The sequence below is a fragment of the Branchiostoma belcheri genome, unplaced genomic scaffold, assembly GCF_001625305.1.
Source record: "Branchiostoma belcheri isolate BF01 breed outbred unplaced genomic scaffold, Haploidv18h27 scaffold29, whole genome shotgun sequence".
Taxonomy (NCBI): Eukaryota; Metazoa; Chordata; class Leptocardii; order Amphioxiformes; family Branchiostomatidae; genus Branchiostoma; species Branchiostoma belcheri.
This window is the reverse complement of record NW_017803898.1, coordinates 1983019-2005352: the sequence shown is the minus strand read 5'-3', so window position 1 is coordinate 2005352 and position 22334 is coordinate 1983019. Positions and strand designations below refer to the sequence as shown.

The window sequence follows — 22334 nt, the reverse complement described above, 5'->3', positions numbered from 1 at the left end:
CTGTTATTATGTATCATTCACTGCAATCTTTTTACTCCACTTTCTACTTTCAGACAAGAAAGTGAAACTCCCTGTTGCAGCCATTTCATTTCTGTTGATAAAGGGGTTTGTAATTGCCATTGCTGGGACTGTGTTATCTGCACTCTATGTACAACAAGGTGATAATACCATAGATTATTCATTGTAGTCAAGAGTAATCAAAGTAAACGTTGGCTTAACTGTTAATAATATTAGCTGTCACTGTGTTTAAAAATAACTTGAATGCAAGCAGATTACCACAGGTGTCTGCAAAACTCATCTTTAACTAAGTGCACTTTCAAGTCATGTAACATCAATTTTAGTTCTAAAACAAGAGTTCCACGATCTCATACCTTCGCCAAAAGGTGTTAACCCTTCCGGTTGACGAATTATACAATTTTGATAATTGATTTCGCAAATAAGAGCGTCATTTGCATGGATTACATCAGTTGATCATATTCTCCACCCAATGGCAGCCTTATCTTAACAAAATAGGCTATTCTAGCACTTCCTCATAAATTATGCAAATGGGGTCATAATGTAAATAAATTATCTTCATTGATGTTCACCTTCACTTAACTTCCAAATGCGGCAAGTATAAAATTCCCAGCAATTACAACTATGAAATTATAACAATTTCCCATTAATTATGCAAATTAGGTCTTCATTTACATAATCTATATCCTCAGATGTTTTTCTAGTTCTCAATTACATGTCACAAGTGTTTCATAGTACTATTATCGAACGAAGCAGATTTATAGAATTTCCTCATTAATTATGCAAATTAGCTCCTGATTTGCATCTGATTAAGCCAAGCATCACTTCAGCTACCTACATACCAAAAATCACGACAATCCGTCAATCGGTTCTTGAGTTATCCACCTTTGGAGATTTTTCAAGAAACACTCCTGCACTTCCAGAACAAGCCGCTACGGGGCCTAAACTCATGTCACACCTACCTCAAGAGCTATCTACCAATCAAATTTCGTGACCCTAGCATGTCCAGATCGCGAGATATTAAAACCGGAAGTTCTGCTGCAGTACCAGCAAAAGCCGCCAGGGGGCTCAAAATCTAATCATTCCTAGGTCTCATCAAGACCTACCCACATACCAAGTTTCATAACAATCCATACTAAGCTTCTTGAGTTATGCTGTTCACAAACAGACAAACAGACAGACAGACAAACAAACAAACAGACAGACAGACGCTACTGAAAACATAACCTTCTTGGCGAAGGTAATTATCTTTAACCTTTTTAGATGGAACACTGTGCCGTTTTAGTTTGCTATACACAGTATTGTTAGACATTTATGGGAGTCAGTTAGCCATAGTCATGACGTTGCATTTTTCAGGGAATGCGGATTACATTCCTAGCCTTGTCCTCGGAGCGGTCTCTATTGCCCTCTTGGCTGCAGCCTTCATATATTTCATGGTCTGTGTCTACTGTGGAGAGAAACAGAGCAGCCATGGTAAGTCAAATCATAGACCTCTATAAGATGGTTAAGCGTATTTACATTGTTGCAGGATGTATTTATTTTTGCTAATTTCTTTTCGTAGTAAAGATTGAATCGGAAAAAAGATTAGGTAACTTTAATTTCAGTGTGATAAAAATGCCTTTGGTGCACAGTTATTGAGTTTTATTTGTAAAAAAAACAACTTAAAATTTGAATGTAACAGTGGAGCTGTTTAATTGTAAAACATGTGAGAATGTGTGCTAATATTGGTAATTATATAATTATTCATTATAAGTACTATCTAAACGCAAGCGCAAGTTGTTGCTAGTCTTCCAACAGCCCTTTAGTGTACTCTAACAGAGATCTTTATACACATATTGTTGATGCACTTGTGCAAACTACAGTATTGTATGATCCATTCCTTACTCAAGGTTTCATCATTAAACACTTATCTGTCATCCATTTATCCTTTAAGTGTAAAAAGCTTTGTTTTCCCTTGCTTACACTGCAAATGAAGACTTCATCGTGATAAGTCAGAGCTAAGACTTTGATAGGTGGAATTACCAGAGATTACTAATATATTTTAGAAGTTCTTAATCTAATCTTATTCAATTGTAAGGTTCAATTATCGTGTAACTGAAGTCGCGTCACAAAACACACGACACAAGTGGACTTATTTAAAAAGTCTGCTGATTGCATGTATTCATTGATGACTTATCTATTTGGAAAATAGCACCCAGCTCTTGCGCCCTGTCCTCTATAAGCCTTAATTTTGGAAAGAGTGAGGTTTAAAGGTAATTTTGATCTAATCGTTTATTTTCTATCTTTCAGTTTTAAATGGGAATATGCGTGAACACAGGTAGGCATTGATGATGACCATATTTTAAAATTCTTAGTTATTTATTACTGATCTTTTAAAAATTTCTGCTAATCAGTATGAAGGCTTAATAAAACGATTTGAAAATACAAATTTGTACTTGTTGTTGTTGAGTAATTTGATTATGACATGCAAACATCACTGCACATTTTCTGACTTGTCAGCTTAGAATGAATTTACAAATAGTACTATGTGCATTTGAATACTAGTAATCTAGCCAGGCATTTCAACAGCTTTAATGTTAAAAATGGTAAACCATAACGATATACAACAATTATTTTTTACATGTACCTAGTATACGTATCGACTACATTATATTGTATGTGCAGTAGTGTTAAAAGAGAAACAATTATGATCATGTATTTTGTGTGGTTTTCAAATAAACCATGCAGGTCACAACAGAATGTCAAGCTTGAACCACAGTCAACACCTGCTCCCGAACATGTGGAGCCTACCGACAATGAGGTGACAGCTCCAGACACTCTCTCTAACCCAATGCATGGAAATCCCCGCATGCTCCCACCACTACAGCTTGATCCTCTTCCAAAACAAAAGAAAAAAGGAAAGAAAAGGTTGGCCCCTTAACATGTTGCTCGGTGTGCGCTTAGGACTATCAAACATGTAATTTTTTCTTCATCCATATTTGATCATCATCATCATCATTTTCCTTTTCTTGCAAAGGCTTTTTTAATCCTCTTGGCAGTTTTTGACCCTTACCTTAAGTCAATACATACAACAATCAATCTCCTGATCTCATTCTTGAAATGGATGTGAGTGATGACGAGTTCAGATAATGGTAGGTCTTACTACAACCCCTACTGGCTCTACCTAAATGTAAATTATACATATACATGTCCTGTACATATACCACAGCAACACGAATATGGTACAGGAAACTCTATGAAGTTATGTGACTTCATTTGTTCTTTTTTTACTATTCTACAGAAAGAGGAACACATCTGAAAAAGATGCACAAATCCTGAAGAATGCTGATGAACAAGTCTAATATCTTACATCAATTGTCTTCACATCCGCAAGACAATACAATTTCATGTCGTTCGTCCCAGGATCTCTGTAAAATCTCTGTATTTAGGGGCAATTTAGGGATTGTAGAATATGTGTTTCGGCAGCATATTCCTTCTGTGCTGAGTTAGACCATGCATTGACACAAAGCATCAAGTGCTTAGACGACAAGTTTAGAACTGTTGTACTCTTGACTTCATTTGACACAAAATGCGCATACAAACAGACTTGCTCGTATCATGGACTCTTGCATCAGATTTCTAATGTTCAAACTTTGGGAAATTAGTTTATGGAATTAAGCTTGTGTGGTAAAAACTTTAACACTGATTGGTCAAAAAGCTTTTCAATTTTCTTGGTTGTACTTTTAATTGGTTGTAATTGTTATTCTAGAATCTGATTTGGGGAATACTTTGGATTCTAAAACTTTTCGAAATTTTATTATAACTTTGCAATGTTTTATATGTGTCTATCGTCTGAGCATGGCAAATATGGTATACAGCACTATCAGTGAAGTAATTAAAATTGCATTTTTGTAGGATTGTTCCAGAGATTTTGTATATCCTTTCATTTAGATGGAAAGTCAATATTTTGCTGTTTGCATTGTGCTTGTTTTGCATTAAAAGAAGACTCTGTTTCTTAATTGTCTGGATGATTTATTTTTCAGACACTGATATTTTATACCGTAACATAGGGCTGTCGTAACATAGGGCTTGAATCTCCAGCTTTATGGCATGGAAATCAATTATAGTAATAAATATTTGTAGATCGGAGGAAAAGAACAATAATTCGCACATGGGCCCGTAAAACTTATTGGAATAAAGACCTGTGATTGGTCACTTTAGTCTCTTGGATTCTGACTTGGTAACAGGGCGCTATTTTTTTATATTTGTATCTACACCTTGGATATAAAAAAAACAGTATTGAAATGAACTTTCTATAAGTAGCTTATAGAGGTCCCCGCTGGTACTTTTACTTTACTGATGATAAAAAGATGGCTTTAAATGATGTAAAAATTGATATGATGTCATAATGCAGTAAACAGAATTTCTTGTGACAGTTATTTTTCCAGTAACAGTCCAAAATCAATATTCGTAACCTATTAAGTCATACATTGACTCAGTAGAAACACATGCAGCTGCAAATGTGCTGCTTTTCTCTGCTTATGAGAATGTATATTATTCAACTGATGACGACATTGCGACCTTTCTGCTATCGCTAAAACGTATGACTCGAAGAAAAGAATTTAATTTCCATGACAATTGCCAAACCCAAATTCCCAGTTCTTTATGAAGGTGACGCACCTCAGATCAGTACACCGAATCGGAGAGGGCAAATAAACTACCCGGAAGTAAGCTGGGGTCTTTAACAGCGAGTTTTCAGTATAGTGAACCAGCTGAGTTTTGTCCAAACGCAATGAATGTGTATGTTATGCCACAGACACAGATAAAATTTTGCGATATCTACTCGTAATGTGGACATTACTCATCGCTTTGTCAGTCTATCCAGGTAAGACACGTTTGAATATTTACATACTGTTAGGTGTTCAGACTGTACCAATATTTTAGTATTTTCTAACTTACTTCTTTACCTGGGCCTGTTGAGTTCGCTTGGGGTTGCGATAGTCACAAGATAACTTATTTTTAGATCCCTAGCTGAGACATGTTCTAACAGTTCTAAAAGGACATACTTGGCATGTGCAAAGCTGGGGATTCATATCGTCGCACACACAAACACTGGCGGCCCCATCATTTGTCCAGACAATTTTCTAGCATAATATATGCAGCTTACTTCAACAGAAAATTGTCATAAAAAGTGTCATAAGAGATACAGGAAAATAGGAATGGAGTAATAGATCATGGGCCACGCGACAATGGCTGTGTGTACGCTCCGTGTTAATTTTTTTTTACAGTTACTCGTGCCGATGTAACAGTCACAGTAACGGCACCACAGGGAGTTCAAGTTGGTCAGCAGGCCATCATCAGCTGTGTCATTGATCCTGATCAGCAGGCTGCAGTGACCTGGACTAAAGGTGGTCCTCCTGCGGCAGATGGTAGTACAACTGTACTGGTGCATAATCAGGGAATCAGTGATGGCCGTTATAACGAGTACAGCGACAGAGACATCGACATTGAGGGTCGGGCAAGTCTGCGGATACAGACCACCAGACTGAGTGACAGAGGAGAGTTTTTCTGTGCAGTTTTTGTGATCCAAGCAGGACAACCTGTCCAACTGCCTCCACAATCTGCCGTCTTGTCTGTCTCAGGTAAGAAATGGGAGAGAAATAAGTAGCAATCAGACATTCAAAACAAAATTTAAAGATTGATTGGGACTTAGTACCACAATCAGGAGTAAGTTTTCTAAGTCAAGATACAGATATTTTCAGTCCATCAAAGATTGTGCGATCTCATTCCAATTCCAATAGTAATAAGAGTAATACTAAGAGTAATAATGGATCCATAATTATTTTAATCAGGTTTGTAAGTGATTGAATAGTGAAGATCTTTTATTTACAACGTTAACCAGCCCCCACCGGGTCCCCGACCATCTCCCCCCCTGGGACCCCCAGTACGGAGTCCCCCCTGACCCTGACCTGCACCACGGCCGGAGGCTACCCCCCTGCCACCATCAGCTGGTACCGAGGTCAGGAGGACAGGACTGCGGAGGCTGAGCAGCAGACTGACGTGGAACAGTCTGATGGCAGTGTGACGTCATCACGACAGTACATCTTCACTCCGACTAAAGACGACAGCGGCGTGTCCTACAGATGTGTCGTCAGTCAGACTGTGCTGCAGAGTAACCTGGAGGCACAGACCACTTTCAATGTCAGATGTGAGTTTGTATTGTACATATCTGCAGATTGTTTTTACATAAACAAATAGACAATTTACACATCATTGTAGCAAGAAAGTTCAGATTTTACATTATTTCACCTGGAGGCACAGACCACTCTCAATTTCTGCAGATTGTATTTACTTAAAAAATATATTGCACATCATTGTAGCAAGAAAATTCAGATTATGCAATATATATTTTACCTAACATCTTCTATGCTCAGACTTAAGTACCATTCTTCCGCCATCTGACATGATGAATTCTATCACAGACCCAGCAGAAATCAGCCCCACCCCTCCGGCGACCACCACAGTCATAGCCGGCCAGTCTGCCCTTTTCTCCTGCCCTGCTGACGGCAACCCCGACACGTTTATCTTCACCTGGAAGGAGGGAGGGAGGACCATTAACACTGATGCTGAGGACCAGTTCAGTCAGAACGGCGGTGTGCTGACCATCAGTGCTGTACGGAGGAACCAGCATGACACGGTTTTCTTATGTGACGTCACCAACAACATTGGCAGTGCGGACACGGCGTCTACAACACTGGATGTGCAATGTAAGTTTGGCTGATTGTGAGACTATTGCTTTACTACATGATACATTATACACATGAAGTAAGATAAAGTTTCACTTTCCCAGACTTACTTTGATAATATTGCTCCCGCTCAGACCCCCCAGACGTGTCGGCTCCTGTGACTGTGACAGTAGAGGAGAACCATGACCTGGTTGCCGAGTGTACTGTCACGGCTAACCCTGCTGTCACCAGTGTGGAGTGGAAGAAACAGGGCAGCACCTCAGCTGTGTCCAACAGCGCTACGCTGTCCATCACAAGGATCCAGAGGGGGGCAGCTGGTACCTACGTGTGTACAGCACGTAACATGCTGCATGATGACAGCATTGGAACTGGGACAGCGTCGACTGTTGTCATTGTGCAGTGTAAGTCCTTGGTTTCTCCTTTTTAGATTGTGTTATGATTGAAAAATTCTACATCTTTTTGATAAATAGGACATTTCCTTCTAGTTTTACATAATGGTGTTTATGCTGGTCCTCCAGATGCACCGTCCAAACCCAGCCTGACCATCGCCCCCAGCCCAGTAGTGGAGAACCAAACTGTGACCCTGACCTGCCGGTCTACCAGCGCTGTGCCCGACCCAACCTACACGTGGAAGTTCACAGCACAGGGACAGTCTGAACAGGACGTGGACTTTGGGACAACAGCTGACAGCGGAGGGACACTGACCATAACCAATGTCCAGCGTGCACGAGCTGGACAGTACAGATGCACAGCCACTAATGTGGTGGGGTCAACAGACAGTGACGCAACAGAGCTGGTGGTCAACTGTGAGTTCATTTTATTTCTGCATGATTTAATACATTTCTAAAAGGCTCTAGAGAATAATGCTGTTACTGTTTACGTTTATTCATAGGGTGTTACTTTAACGAACATTACAGAAAAAATCAATACATTGATCAATGAAGATACACACATGTATGCACTCTTGAACATTTCCATTTTTTAATGTACAATTTAGGAACTAGTATACTCTCGACCACGTTACAACAGTACAACATGATACGCACTGTTAGTAGAGATTTGACAGAAATGAGTATCTAGTATCATAAAAATCAAAAGCAAAAACATTTAGTTTTGAAGACTCCAAATATCCGACATAACTCCACACTACCAATGGACAGTCCCGCCAGAAGGAGTGAGTATCACACCTGAACCACAAGAAGTGGAACTAGGAGACAACATCACACTCGACTGTTCAGTCACGGCTGCCAACCCAGCAGTTCAAGAGTACTCCTGGTCTAAATCTGTGGGATCCCTGCCTGCTGGTGCCCAGGGTTCAACTACAAACCAGCTGCAGATCACTGGTCTAACAAGACAAGACAGCGGCACCTACATCTGCACAGCCTCAAACGGTCTTTCCTCTTCCGGAAATGCCACATACCCGTTGTTTGTGCAATGTGAGTTTATGGAGTCAGAAAGATTGTACTTTTATATCCTTTTCAATTTTCACTCTCAGATTTTACCATGAACGTATAGTATTGGCATTTTTTTAAAAGAAAAGGAGGTAAATGCATTGGTTTTAAAGTGTAATTTTGGTAATACAATTAGATCTTGATCAGCCCACAATAACATCCAACCCGGGTGGCTCTGGCCAAACTTCTCACACAACCACGGAAGGACAGAGTCTGTCACTAGAGTGCACAGCACAATCCTACCCTAATGCTACTGTCGTGTGGACCAGACCGGACGGTACAACACAGGAGGGCAGTGTTCTGAACCTGGGACAAGTCAACAGGACTGAAGCAGGGACTTACAACTGTACAGCATCAAACACCATCAAAGGGACACAGCGGTCCAACCATGCCAGTCTTGTCATCATTCTCAACTGTGAGCATTTATGGCTTACAACACACACCTTTGCCTTGAATATCTACACGTGTCAACTACTGCACACATCAAGTGAATTTCTGGGTCTTTGCTGCTCGTTGCAGAGTCTAACCTCAGCTGTGACATGAATTTTTATGCTGTCTTTTGCCTACGCCAACATGCCTGCATGTACCTCATTATGTCTGCAGCAGTAAACATTAGATCATGTCAAAAGGCTGTTTTGAGTGAATCCTTGTTCTGTACGGTAACCTTATTGTGAACTTCCATTCTTGCTATAAGACTAATGTTTACTGGTGATTGGGTTCTGCAGTGGGTGTACTGAATATCATCTGTCCCAGATTTTCTAGCTGATGCATGTTGTTAACTTGTTAAAAAGTGAACTTCAAATGTATCCTGGTATGATTGTTGTATATTCTACTTCGTCAATTCTTTATCTCAGTCTTTCTACATATTTTTAAACACCTGAATTTATATTGAACATTTCATGATATATAAACCAGCAGAAAGGGAAATAAAGTGCAATATGGTGCAGGGCCTTCTTTTCCAGGCAAAAGTTAAAGAGGCACGTGTATATGACTTTTAAACTAATCTCTTTTTTATCAAATTGATCAAAGAATGTAACATTTGATGCATTGATGTTAGATTTCCGATAAATCTGGCTGAAGTTTGAAAATCAAGCTTAAGGTTAGCACAACTTAAAAAGCTTAATATGTATCACGCCTGCTAACTTCCACAGATCCACCGTCAGTGGTCAGCTTTAAAGCTGACCCCAACCCAGTAGATGAGAACAGCCCAGTCACCCTGAACTGTACCGTGGACAGCAACCCTGAACCGACTTCTGTCAGCATAGTGAGGGTGGGGGCAGGGTCTGTAGGTTACGTCACACAGGCCACAGGACAGGGCGGAACTTTCTCTCACACCTTACAGACTGTGAGCTACACGGACACAGGAACATACAGATGTCAGGCTGCCAACGGGGTCGGGGAGGCTGCTTCACGGGACCTGGAGCTTTTGGTTAACTGTGAGTATTTTCCTATCCCTTAGACTTAAAGATTGTTTTCCTTTACATAAAGTATCTTTGTTTTAGTGTTATTTACAATTTTCAAACATAAACAATGTATCTAATGTTGAAAAGAAGATGAAAACCTAGATAATGTACATAACTTTGTGAATATTCCCACAGACATCCCTGTGTTTGTTGGAGTTCGAGACAAATACGCCGCTGCAAAAGGCGACCCGGTGACCCTGACATGTAACGTCACAGCCTACCCAACACCTGTGACGTTCAGCTGGACTAAGGACGGTGGGAGTGTTCCAGGCTGGGCTACCATCACAAATTACAGCCTGGGCAGCACACTGAGCTACACAGCAGTGACAAAGACTGACTACGGATTCTACAACTGTACAGCTAGGAACATCATGGGCAGCAATAGTACTGACATTCAGCTGGCAGCTGAAAGTAGGTCTCGTTTAGTCTGCATGTACAATCTGTACATGAGCACATCTCTGTATAAGGAACATCTGAAAATTGCAGTTGTTTAATTAGTACACAATTTGAAAGTCATGTTTTTAACTATAAACAACAATTTATGCAAAGTTCTTTTTAAAGCTTAATATGATATGCAAAATGTAGTTAATTATGTAGCACAGAGAGATCTGTTCCAAATGCAGGCGTCTCTTTTTTACTTATCTACATGTACCTTTTCAAAAATCAATCCTGCTTGTATTTTCCCCAGGTGCCCCTGAGCCCTCAACAGACCTGACAGTGACCATGAAGAACTCCAGCCATTATGTGACTGTAGAGTGGACAGCGGGGTTTAACGGTGGGCGGGACACAACACACACAGTACAGTACAGGACAGACGCAGGGGCGTGGCAAAATGGACCTCAGGAACTAGAATCGGCGAGTGACGACCATCCTCAGTTCAGTGTAACCTTCCAGCTCCCAGAGAAGGAAATATACGACATCCGGGTCAGAGCTACCAATGGGATAGAGCCTACAGCATCTAATGTGCCTTACTCTAATGTGGTGTCTGTGACTATAGAAGGTTTGTCAGTACAGTTACAGTACAATGTACTTTAACAGTCTGTACCAAGTTGTGTGTCATGTGTTCTTTTATTACTTTTTATGATCATTTATTCTCACAACGTTTGATTAAACTATAACCAAAGTTTACTAATTCCAGATGCAAAGATCTTATTTGGGTCCCTCCCCCTCACAAGTGAGACGTTCAGCGATGAGCTGAAGAATCTTCAGTCAACATCTGCAGTCCGGCTGACAAATAGAATCATCAATGAGGTACAGAAAGGCCCTTGATGATGATATCAACAATGGTTGTAAAACCTTTTTTGAAACTTGTCAATTTACGGCTTTTACAGGTGAAGTTGTTCTTATGCATGATGTGGTTTATATTTCACAGCTGAATGATGTTTTTGTGGACATTCTTGGCTATGAGACATCGACCGTCACTGGATACAGGTTTGTTTGTTTTTGAGATTTGTTCATTTGTAACTTAATGTTACAGTTACTGTACTAGTAGCAAACTGTAATGTGCATTGCAACAAGTATATATGCCGTAAAGAAGGTTAACTTTGTCTTTAAACATCCCTTTATATTAATGTAATTTAAATTCTCTTATTGAATCCTAACTTATTCAAAGTATTCTGAAGTTGACATAAAATTTTCAATGAAATATTTTGTTCTAGTCAAGGCAGTGTGGTGGCAGCTTTCCAGTCAATAGTGGGAGAATCCGAGTCAGAATCAGCCCAGAAGGCCTTTACTGACAGCCTTACTGATAACCAGTTGGGAAGCTGGACTGTGGACAGCAGTAAGGCCAGCATTGGGGAAAATCCTTCTACTGGTGAGGCTCTGAACTGCAAAATATATGTACAGCTCTATTGAATGATGTATATGTATACGATGTGATGACACCTTATACTGTTAGGTTTGGTCTATGACATGTTTGTCATTGTTAGATTTGTGTTCACCTTTATGTTGATAATGGTAGATTTTTGTTGATTTTCAATTCCACTTTCCTTTCATACATTGATATAGGGGGAGACAATACAACCGTCATCATTATTGCAGCAGTGGTGTGTGGAGTTGTGCTTTTGGCTGCCATCGCTGTTGCAGTGGTGGTTGTCAGGAGACGGAAATCCGCAAGCAGTAAGTGTAAAAACATTTTGCATTGAAAATATGTGAGAAAGTCGTTTTTGACATTAATTGCTAGTTAACCATGCACGAATGATCTTGATGTTTCAGAAAAACGTGCGGAAAATCGTCCAAACAACATGGAGCTGGATAATGTGGTGAGTGAGTACCCCAATGCTTTTCGTCTTGGACAAAAATGTGTACTTCTCAAAATGTATTGCTAGATTGAAATGCTACTTATTAGCTCCTATTTCGAACCGAGTATTCATAGTTTGAATCAAAGCTGAGGGGTTTTCTTTTAAGTTTACATTTTACTTGTCAAACGTAACTAACATGGAATAAAACAATTTTTTGTAGCGAGGTGATGTGGACGACGGGTATCAAAGTGTCAAGATGCCTCATAGGCGAACAGTAAGAATAGCAATTTATTTTACTAAGTACTTAGTACGTGGTTCATATTAAAGTGCGTATGCACTGTATCAAGATTGTACTGTATCGACGTATGTAAAAATCGTGTAAATCTATATCAAATTTTAATTTGTACAAGTCTCACAAAAAATGATACATTTACACTTAGTCTCATGTGATGTTTCGCACAATGGTTGATGCTGGTTAATCAAAGGACTTGAAGCAGGTCTTACAAGAGCATTATAGAAGTAAGACAAAATTCTAAAATGGTCTCCACTTCAGAAAAGTTTCTGTTTTTCTATTTTTTTTAGTCTGATCACACATATCAGGGGCTGATGGCGATTAGAGGGAACGAGGTACTGTACTGTCTTCATGCCAAAAAACAGTTACTCAAGCAACTGGATATGATTTTGAAAACGTCAGACGTTTCAGCTAGTATCCACTAGCTTTCGTCAGTGACTGAGAGACCAGAGGGGAAAGCAGGTTTATATACACAACCTGTTGATTGATATGCAAATAAAGTGAAGACAAATTTTTGGAAGTCGAAAAAGGAACAAAAGTCAGACAAGTCAAGACAAGATGATGCAAATTAGTCTGAAAGCTCCTGTTATACAGGACAGGAGCTTAAGTGTTGTCTGTCCTCGGGACTGGGAGTGCCAAATCCCAAGTGCCGGAAAGATCGACCCGTAGCCCCCCTTCCCTGTTGAGGGTGGGGTTGTACATTCTTTCATATATTGCCTCTTTAACACCCCGTTCCCACCAGCGTGTTTCGCGGTCTAAGACATCCGTGGACTCGAGTTTGAAAGAGTGACCCTGGTTGTGTTGTAGGTGGTGGAAAATAGCTGAGGAGTAGCCGTTGGCACTAGGTCGGCAATGTTCTTTGTACCTTACTTTAAGCGGTCGACTTGTCTCTCCGATGTAGGTGTTGTTACAATTGGGCTCCTCACATTTGAGTCTGTAAATAACATTCACCTTGGTACCCTTGTGAGGTCGGTCCTTAGGGTGTACCAGTCTTTGTCTGAGGGTTGAGTGAGGTTTGAAGTTAGTGGCTATGTTGAAGTTTTGGAAGATCCGTCGGAGTTTCTCAGATACTCCTGGACATACGGAATAGTGATGTTGGCCTTGTTTTTGTTGGTCAAAGGTTTGCACTTCTGGGTTTTCTTAGACTGATCTGAAGGTTTGAGCGCTTTGTTGAAAGTCCAGTTTTGGTAGCCACATTTAGCCAGGGCACCTCGGAGGTGTCTATCTTTCCGGTCGATCTTTCCGGCACTTGGGATTTGGCACTCCCAGTCCCGAGGACAGACAACACTTAAGCTCCTGTCCTGTATAACAGGAGCTTTCAGACTAATTTGCATCATCTTGTCTTGACTTGTCTGACTTTTGTTCCTTTTTCGACTTCCAAAAATTTGTCTTCACTTTATTTGCATATCAATCAACAGGTTGTGTATATAAACCTGCTTTCCCCTCTGGTCTCTCAGTCACTGACGAAAGCTAGTGGATACTAGCTGAAACGTCTGACGTTTTCAAAATCATATCCAGTTGCTTGAGTAACTGTTTTTTGGCATGTCGTATTACCTGGATGTCTAACCTTCATCGATGTGCTGTCTTCAGTTTTTAGCAAATGATACTTTAAATGTTCTCATTTGTTGGAAAGTATATCCTTCAGGTTTTTAAAAGATAAATGTGATGCATTAATTATCATCATCACCATCCGTCGTCCCCGTTGGGCGGGGTAAGTTGCTGCACTACCGTACTCCACAGGGATCTGTCCGCCGTTGTTGATTTAAGATATTCTATGTCAAATCCCGTGTCTCTGGAGATGGTTCTTGGGTAGGTCAGTTTTCTAGAATAACTTTTCCCACTAGGCCTCCAGAGAATAAGTGACAAGATGATTTCTCCGCTCGCCCTGAAACAGTGACCTGGGAATCGGACACGTCTCTGCTTGAGCCTTCATTATACAAATGTGTTTCTCTGATATACCTATATAGCCAACATCCGATGGAGCGTATGAAGATCTGAAGGAACCGTCAGAGTTTGCCCGTAGCCAACTGAATATCAAAGAGGAACTTGGGCAAGGAGAGTTCGGGAGTGTTTTTAAGGCAGACGCCTGGAAAATATCAGGAAGCGCAGGTGTGACAACCGTGGCTGTCAAGGAACTGAAAGGTGCGAGGATAAAACTTTTTTGATAATTTAATAAAACATTACACATTTTGGTGCAATATCCATTCATTCACGCGCATTGCCTAATATCCCTTAGGTATGACAAGTCCAGCTGCTTCGACTGCATTCTTCAAGGAACTGGCAGTACTGAAGCTTCTTGGAACTCATCCAAATGTCGTGTCATTTCTTGGCTGCTGCACAGACACAGGTTAGTACACAACGTCCTCCTCAAGCTTTTTTACTGTTGCGAGTACGATGAATATACAGTGTTGATGCTATTTTTTTGGTAAGCAAATGTATCATGTTAAAATCTTTAGACAAAAACGATGCCATGAATTTTTATGGATATGTTTTGCTAGCCTGGTTACCAAACCTCTTATGGCTCATAAGTCTTACATTCTTTGCCGAGAGCATGAAACATTAGGACTCGGGAGGTGTTATAGGTTTGGTAACCAGGCTAATGCTTTCCAAGGTTTGCAGTATAACACAGTCGTCCTCTCATGTGTCCCCAGATCCGTTCTACCTGCTGCTTGAGTACGTGTCCGGAGGAAGTCTGCAGTCCACCCTCCGCACCAGCCGGACCCAGCAGACATACGGGAACTTACACGGCGGCAGCAAGTCCCTCTCCTCACGGGACCTCACCAGGTTCGCCTGGGACGTCGCCAAGGGGATGACCTTTCTCTCAGCAAAGAAGGTGAGTGAAAACCTGGCGTCACGACTCTACAAAGTTGACACATGCCAGAAATGATTTCATTTATTTATTGTCTGTGTGCTTTTATTGTTCAAAACACACAGCCAGGGCAGCCCAACTATGTGGCTATATTTTTATTACAAAGGGCTTACCCTGCTGAGAAGACAAAACATCAGATTAATATATGATATGAGCAGCTTTAGGTTTTTGATGATGTGATGGTCCAGAATTAGTGATTCCTTTGGTTAGATTGAAGTGGGCATGGCATTTGTTCAAACTTTAATACTTTTTGTTTTCTCTAGATTCTCCACCGTGATTTGGCGACTCGAAACGTTCTGGTTTCCAAAGACAAGACCTGTAAGGTGTCAGACTTCGGCTTCTCACGGGAGGGGGATGAGTACGAGAGGACCACCAAGGTATGTCCTTCAGTGGTGTTTATTTCATCCCCTTCCTTGTTTTGATAAAGAACAGAACTTACCAATAGACTGCATCGCTCTGTTCTAAATTTCTCAATGCTGAAGTAGTATTTGAATTCTGTACAAATCTACCTCAGACCCGTCTGCCTATCCGCTGGATGGCTCCCGAGTCGCTGTTCCACCGGAAGTACACTACCAAGACGGACGTCTGGGCCTTCGGAGTCCTGCTCTGGGAAATCGTCACTCTCGGTGGGTTTATTATATTATACTTTCCTCCCTGTGCAAAATCCTCAGGATGAGATTTGTTCCAAACCTATCTTTAAGTATTATGATATTAACGTTCTAGCTCTATCGTCTTATAAGCTGTTATGTGCCATAAAAATTACCTGAAACAGTTCCCTACTGATACATTGATGTTGGCAACTTGAGGTGTACAAAGGTACGTTGGAAATACTGTGGATTAAACCATTTTTTGTTTGTTTTCCAAACAGGTGCCACTCCGTACCCTGGGATGTCCAAACGCGAAGTTATGGACGGAGTTCAACAGGGATACAGGATGGAAAAGCCGCCACACTGTGACCAGAAACTGTGAGTTGAACTGCTTTTGATTCTGAACATATGTACACGAATTCTCATTTTTTCTAGAAGAAAACTCGATACACTTAGATAATAAATGATCTTCATAACGTAGAGTACAGCACTTGCCTTTAGTTACACAAAATATTTCTTCAGGCCAATGAATCTAGAATAATTATAAATGAGGTCTCTCAATTATGCATTGTTGATTAATATTTCATATCTTAATAATAACAGGAATCTAGGCTCCTGGATGCCATGGTTTATTAGTCAAGAAACTGGATAGACTTAATTAAATAACACATGAATGACTTTACAATAAGTCCTATACACCCGTTCCATGATCATTCTTATATGTCTTATACAAGGAGCAAGACTAACTGATACGAAGGAACTATATTTTCTACAGCTACACCCTGATGCTGAGCTGTTGGAATGCCGACCCCGCCCGGAGGCCAGAGTTCCGCAAGATTCAGCGGACCCTGGATACGCTTATGGAGACTGAACATGTGAGGAGATACAAAATTTTCTCATTCAATTTTATTTCAAATACAGAATTATATGTTTAGCCGACGCTTTTGACAAATAAACAGCCGTAATATGCTGGAGACCACAACTTTAGAGTGGAAACATGTCTTTCCTTTGATTTTTTTTACTCAGGACTACATCAATCTGGCAAGTCTGGACGAGAACACCTACCAAAGCCTGCAAACTGCAATGGACGAGAAATACTAAAACACATGAAGTAACAACAGGAGAGCCAGCATAGAGATATTCGTGTTTTGTTTGTTGTATCATCTGTAAACTTTGTCTGTTTTACTGGATGGTTAGTTGTTTTGTCATGAGTAGGATACCTTCTGGTATGTCCTGACACAAAACATGTGATTGAAGTAGAAACAAAGCACCGTCAATAGCAGATTGATGAGGATACTATAGCTTCAAAAATATTGTAGGAATTGTCTACGTTTTTTGACAAAATTTTTTAGTCTTTCATTATTGTTTTTGTAGTCTAGAGTTCACCAAAAACTATTTTAACCAGACATTTCAAACATTACGTTTATTCCGTATTTGAAAATTGAAAAAATGCACAACGTATCAAATTATAAGTTTATCACTTAGTCAACTCCAGTACACTGGTGGCTGTTGTCCTTGGTGCTGATGCGTTTCCCTTCCAGGACAGATGCTGTTTCAAAAGTGCCGGCTAGCGGTTTAAGCAAGTATGTGCAGGCTTTTCAAAAGCCATCATCAAGTCCAATAGGTGCCCTGAAATATTAGGACGCACAGCATGATGACTTAATGCTAAACTTAACATATTAAAATGGTTAACCATAATTTGGCACTTATTTCTTGCGCCCAACTCATATAGAGTACTCGGTGTTGACCATTGAATGTTTTATCGTGCTACTCTATAATACCAGAAAAGAAATCAGCAAACTTTCTAATTTTATATAATACAATGCAATTGATAAATATAAAGTAACAACCAATATATTCTAAGGCTTTAAAACATGTCTTTCCTAGTGTACATTAGGAAGCCCAGTCTGTATGGCCTATTGCTGCCCCCTAGCAGATTAGGTAAGAACAGCAGGCAGGGACGAGGAATACTACCTCAATCTTTAAGTCTGTTATCTTTTCAGTTAGAGACACGCATATAAATATAGGTGCATCACTTTCTTATCGTCAATAAAAGTTCGATGAAAATATATCTTCAAGTTTCATACAATGACATTTTAGTATCCCACATTTTAGTATCACATACATTTTTAGTGATCACACAATATCACACGATTTTACTATTACCAGTGATGGTCCCAGATTCCCGCGCGCGGGAAAACCTGTAACCCGATATTTTCTGTCATAAGTACATGCATCTGTTGTCGCCGTGTTTTGGCGGGAATTGATCTGCTAATCATCCAAAATCCAACACTATGATTGGTTCAATTGCCCTGTTTAAAACTAGCCTTGCGTTCTTATACATTAAAAATAAAATTGAAATACCTTTGAGTCGTTAAACTAGATAATTCTTTACTTCTTGGTGAAGGTAATAAATAAAACTTCATGTAAAGCGAATTACAGAATTGTATATATATATATTCAGTCATGCGTGATAGCTTAAAGTACTTGTTATCAGCCTTCAAACATATGACCCTCTATATTGACCTGTGGTTTCTTGAATTAAACGGCAGGAACGGTTTTAAAAATCACACATCAACATCTTAAACTGAAACTTTACTGCATACCCGACTTGTGAATTCATAGCCTCGTGATGACCCTTCCAAGCAGATTTTAGGGAGGCAAAAGACATGATCAAATTGGCCAAACAGTATTCATTCGCCAGAGAAGGTCCAATACGCCACCCAAGGATCTGCAAAAAGTCCCACTGGAGTGCCGTATGACCCCTTCTGGCGAATTCATGGATACTGCCTGGCCAATTTGATACTGTCTTTTACCACCCTAGGATCTGCTAGGAATATAGGGGTCATCACCTGGCCGCGAATTTACAACTTCGGTATCCAGGATAGCTGTAGTAATGTTTTATTTTAAAATGTCGATGTGTGATTATTTTTTGCCACTCTAGCATCTGCTTGGATATCAGGTGACCCAGACTGCTGACCACTGTGGTGTCTGGTTACACCTGCGGTGTCTGATTACAATTGTCCCGGGTCACTTCATGTGGGTCTGGTCCCTTTCAGATGCAAATCACCGGGTCACAACGGCTACAGGTTTGAACACTCAGCAGAATCTGGTGTCAGTTAAAACCCAAAAGCTCCATTTGTCGAGACGTCTTCACGTCAAGCACCTGTTGTGTAGTTACTGTACCAATTGTGTACTTAGTACTACGCGTTTATTTCACCGTAACCCGATCGTAGTTGACAGAAATTGTAGCTGCCCTGTGTTCCTGTGTTGGAAAGCATTGTCTGCACTCTGCAGTTTGTCTAGCCTAGCTTTGTTTTAAATCGTGCAAAAAAACCGCGTGCGTACAAGCCTGGCCGAGGCTAGCCCGACTGCAAGTTACGTGTTGGACTTTAAATCATCGGATGTGAACTCGTGCACAATTCTGCAGAACTGCGACAACAGCAACGGGCTTTTGTCAATGATCAACTAGAAATTATAGTGGCACCATCTGGACGTGAACTTTGCGCCTGTGAGAAAAAGGAGCAACCTCAACACCTGTTCTTGAAACTTTTTGGAGACTTATACTTGGGGCTTGTAACTGAGACTTTGAGACAAGATGATGAGACACCTGGCGTCTCTGCTTGTTCTTCTTCTGTTCTTCACTAAAGGTAAGAAAGAAAACATTGTCTTCAATGCGAGTAACAGGTGGCCATGTTACCTACATGCACTGTAGACAGTAGATGTTTTCCACAGTTGCAAATACTCCACCCCATAATTGCAAAATTACAGGAAATGATTGCTTTTTAAGTTAGTATCTAGGATTAACTTACCGCCGGGTGGTCAACCGCTGGACGTAGGCTTTGTTGATTCAGGGTAAAAAGGCGATTATGGTGCCTTTATGTTTGTCATTAGCGATAACAGGGGGGCAGGTGGCCATGTGTTAACCTGCTCTACGGGTATATTGTTGTTACGTCAGAAACTAACCGTCGGACTTCTCTCTGAACGTAAACCTTGTTGTAACTAAACTTTTGGGGGATAGCCATCTAAATATGGCACACATTTTGCAAACTTTTATCTTCTGCAGAAAAGTCAAGAACATAACTCGTGCGTGACAACAACTTCAGACGTACATATATACGCCAGGGTCGTTATTTAAACTGTATGGAGATTTGCAGAGTTAATTTATATAGTACAATTGAAGCTTTCAACATTTTATAGCTTGCTCTTTTCGTTTGCGGTCCGCTTGTGTGCACACTGTCTGGATATAAACACTCTGCAAATACTATCCAAACAGAGGTTAGGGTTTTGGCTAACTTTCGGCGTGTTTTTAGACTCAATTATCGGGATTTGTACTTTTGTACTGGAATTTTTTTGGGTCGGCGTAAAAAAAATACAGAAACCCCGATAAAAAAAGCCTAAAGCACGCCAAAATAAGCGAAAACCCAAACCTCTGCAAACACTCGACTGCACAGACCTGACCTAAACGCATGTTAGGTTAAACAGTAACAAGACCTCCTGTCGGGCTGTCGGCACCCCGGTGGGAGCTAATTTGAGACCACATCATTTTCCTCATTATGAGGTCGTCGTGGGAATAAGTTGTGAGTCAAGAAAAACCGGGGAAGAATATGAAAGACAAAGGCATACCCATGTATGTAGAAATCTAAATTGGCTGATTATTGAGTTTTAATTTCTTCTGATAGCTGACACAACCGGTTGGTATTTGCCTACACTGGTTACCACACTGGTTCTCCACAGGTTAGTTTAGAGGTGTTTTATCTGCCCCAGTCTTTAGGCATAGGCCTCTCTTGACATGCAAGAGCTTTCTAGTCGGTCTTCTAATTGTAGCCGTCCTGTAAACCAAGTAATTGAACAGCCCTGTAAAATACTAGTACTATTGATATTTCGGTAACCGTCTGCCACCTTCCTCGGTAGACTGAAACGCCGTTAGCTGGGTAAATCTCTTTTTGTTGGTGTAAAAAAAACACCAAACACAATGGTTTACAATCCTGATGAAACCATTCCGAAGTGTATTGACCTATTTGAAAATTTGAATAATAACGTTACACTTTAATTTTATCACGCAACAACTTACACCATCCATTACTATATAAAACACACTATGTGAGGAATCTACCTTCAAAACTATGTAGTAAGTCCTTTTTCATACAATAGTACAATATATATAGCGTCTATGATATGATCGTAAAAATGTCAGGTAGGCAGGGCCCACCTTCAATGGGTCAACCGCCGGTCACAGCATACCTTGGGGGCTGAACCGGTAAATATGCTTACATAGCGCCCGCCGGTGTTTTGGGTAACCAGTCAAGCACGACAAGTACGTTAGGATTGTGACAGTTCGCGGACTATTGTTACAGTAGTTCGTGACCTATTGTTGCAGTACTTGTAGCGACGAGAGGATAGCTTGTCAGGTACAATGGGTGGCCCGTGGCATATCCGTGGCCCCTGTTGTAAATGTCAGAAGTGGCAAGCATTTAGCTCTGAATATTTGGGGGAATTGCTGAAATAAGGTTAGGGTTACGTGAAAAAAATAGTCTATCAAAGACTATTTTTTTCACCAATGAGAACTAGGGAGATACACAGACCCATGCATGTATCGTAAATGCTTTTGTTTTCCGTTTTTAGTTCTATATTTTCTTTTAGCTTCTTTTGCAACAAGCGCACGATAATGCTACAAGTCAGACAATTTCACCTTTTGTGGTAACATGCCACATTCAAAACGGGCTTAAAATCATTTATCGAAAGTCAAATATAAAAAAAATATTGTACACAAGTTGTACTCATGGTACCTCGCACACATCATTTTTCAAATCTATACAAGCTACTTTTGACAGAATGTAAAAAAATTTAGAAGGTATTTTGACATTATGCATGCGCCTCAGTCTGTTCCTCTTTGTGACAGCTCTCGAGAGAGAGAACAGTCTGTCAGTGGTAGGGTAAATTAAAATCCAACACTGTTGTAGTTATTCTAACCTAAACACTCAGCTGTCATGCGGTGGAATTAAACAGTATGTTACTGTCAACGTAGGTAAACATCAATCTGTCCAATGTGCCAGTCTACACTGCAAAATGCTTCTCTCGTCAGTTAGATTATATACCCCCAGGCAAACTGGTTAAAAATACCTTTGGTTCGTCCCCATTTCTTGTCAGTAAACGTTTAATCCATATGATATTAATTGTATACGTTGTCTGTATTACCCACAAACTCGAAATAAAACCTCACTGCCTGTCTTTCTGTTCTGCGACTGTAGATACATCTGTTACAATTGGTTGCCAATTTTATGCAAATATTTTTGACGTTACATACAGTAATTTGTTGTTGCCATACTCTGTACGATGTGCATTTGTCGTGCAATAAATTTATTCTGTAAATATTGTAAAGGAACTGTTAACGTTTAATAACCTAAAATAAGTTTGTTTACGTTCAATTCTTACCCCACAGCTCTGGCCCAGCTGTCTGTACAAAGCCCGCAGCCCAGCGTCCAGGTGCCCCTCGGTCAGACGGCCGTCCTCCCGTGTACCTACACACTAGGCGGCGGCGGTGGCACCATCAGGGAGTTCAAATGGTACGAGAGAACTATGAGCGGGGACAGGGTACCCGTATTATTCTACTTCAGCGACATTCAACAGGTAAGCAAACTTGTGAAGCAATAAATCAATCAATAAAAATTCTGTGAATTATCTAGTTTAAC

General features: G+C 40.4%; 2 protein-coding genes across 2 annotated transcripts; both read left to right on the top strand.

The window, feature by feature from the left end:
* The first annotated feature begins 4842 nt into the window (after positions 1-4842).
* LOC109472951 (basement membrane-specific heparan sulfate proteoglycan core protein-like) lies at positions 4843-11508 on the top strand. The gene is made up of 14 exons (XM_019772816.1): positions 4843-4879; positions 5283-5636; positions 5897-6202; positions 6477-6761; positions 6875-7141; positions 7259-7546; positions 7901-8176; positions 8328-8606; positions 9343-9627; positions 9790-10065; positions 10343-10654; positions 10793-10905; positions 11027-11085; positions 11313-11508. Exons 1-14 carry the CDS (start codon positions 4843-4845, stop codon positions 11506-11508), a joined length of 3333 nt encoding a protein of 1110 aa, XP_019628375.1.
* A 375-nt stretch (positions 11509-11883) lies between these two features.
* Positions 11884-17171, top strand: LOC109473039 (tyrosine-protein kinase receptor Tie-1-like). The gene is made up of 11 exons (XM_019772931.1): positions 11884-11915; positions 12115-12168; positions 12477-12521; positions 14154-14328; positions 14423-14533; positions 14838-15019; positions 15319-15432; positions 15570-15681; positions 15924-16020; positions 16418-16517; positions 16669-17171. Exons 1-11 carry the CDS (start codon positions 11898-11900, stop codon positions 16741-16743), a joined length of 1083 nt encoding a protein of 360 aa, XP_019628490.1. The 5' UTR covers positions 11884-11897; the 3' UTR covers positions 16744-17171.
* The last annotated feature ends 5163 nt before the right edge of the window (positions 17172-22334 follow it).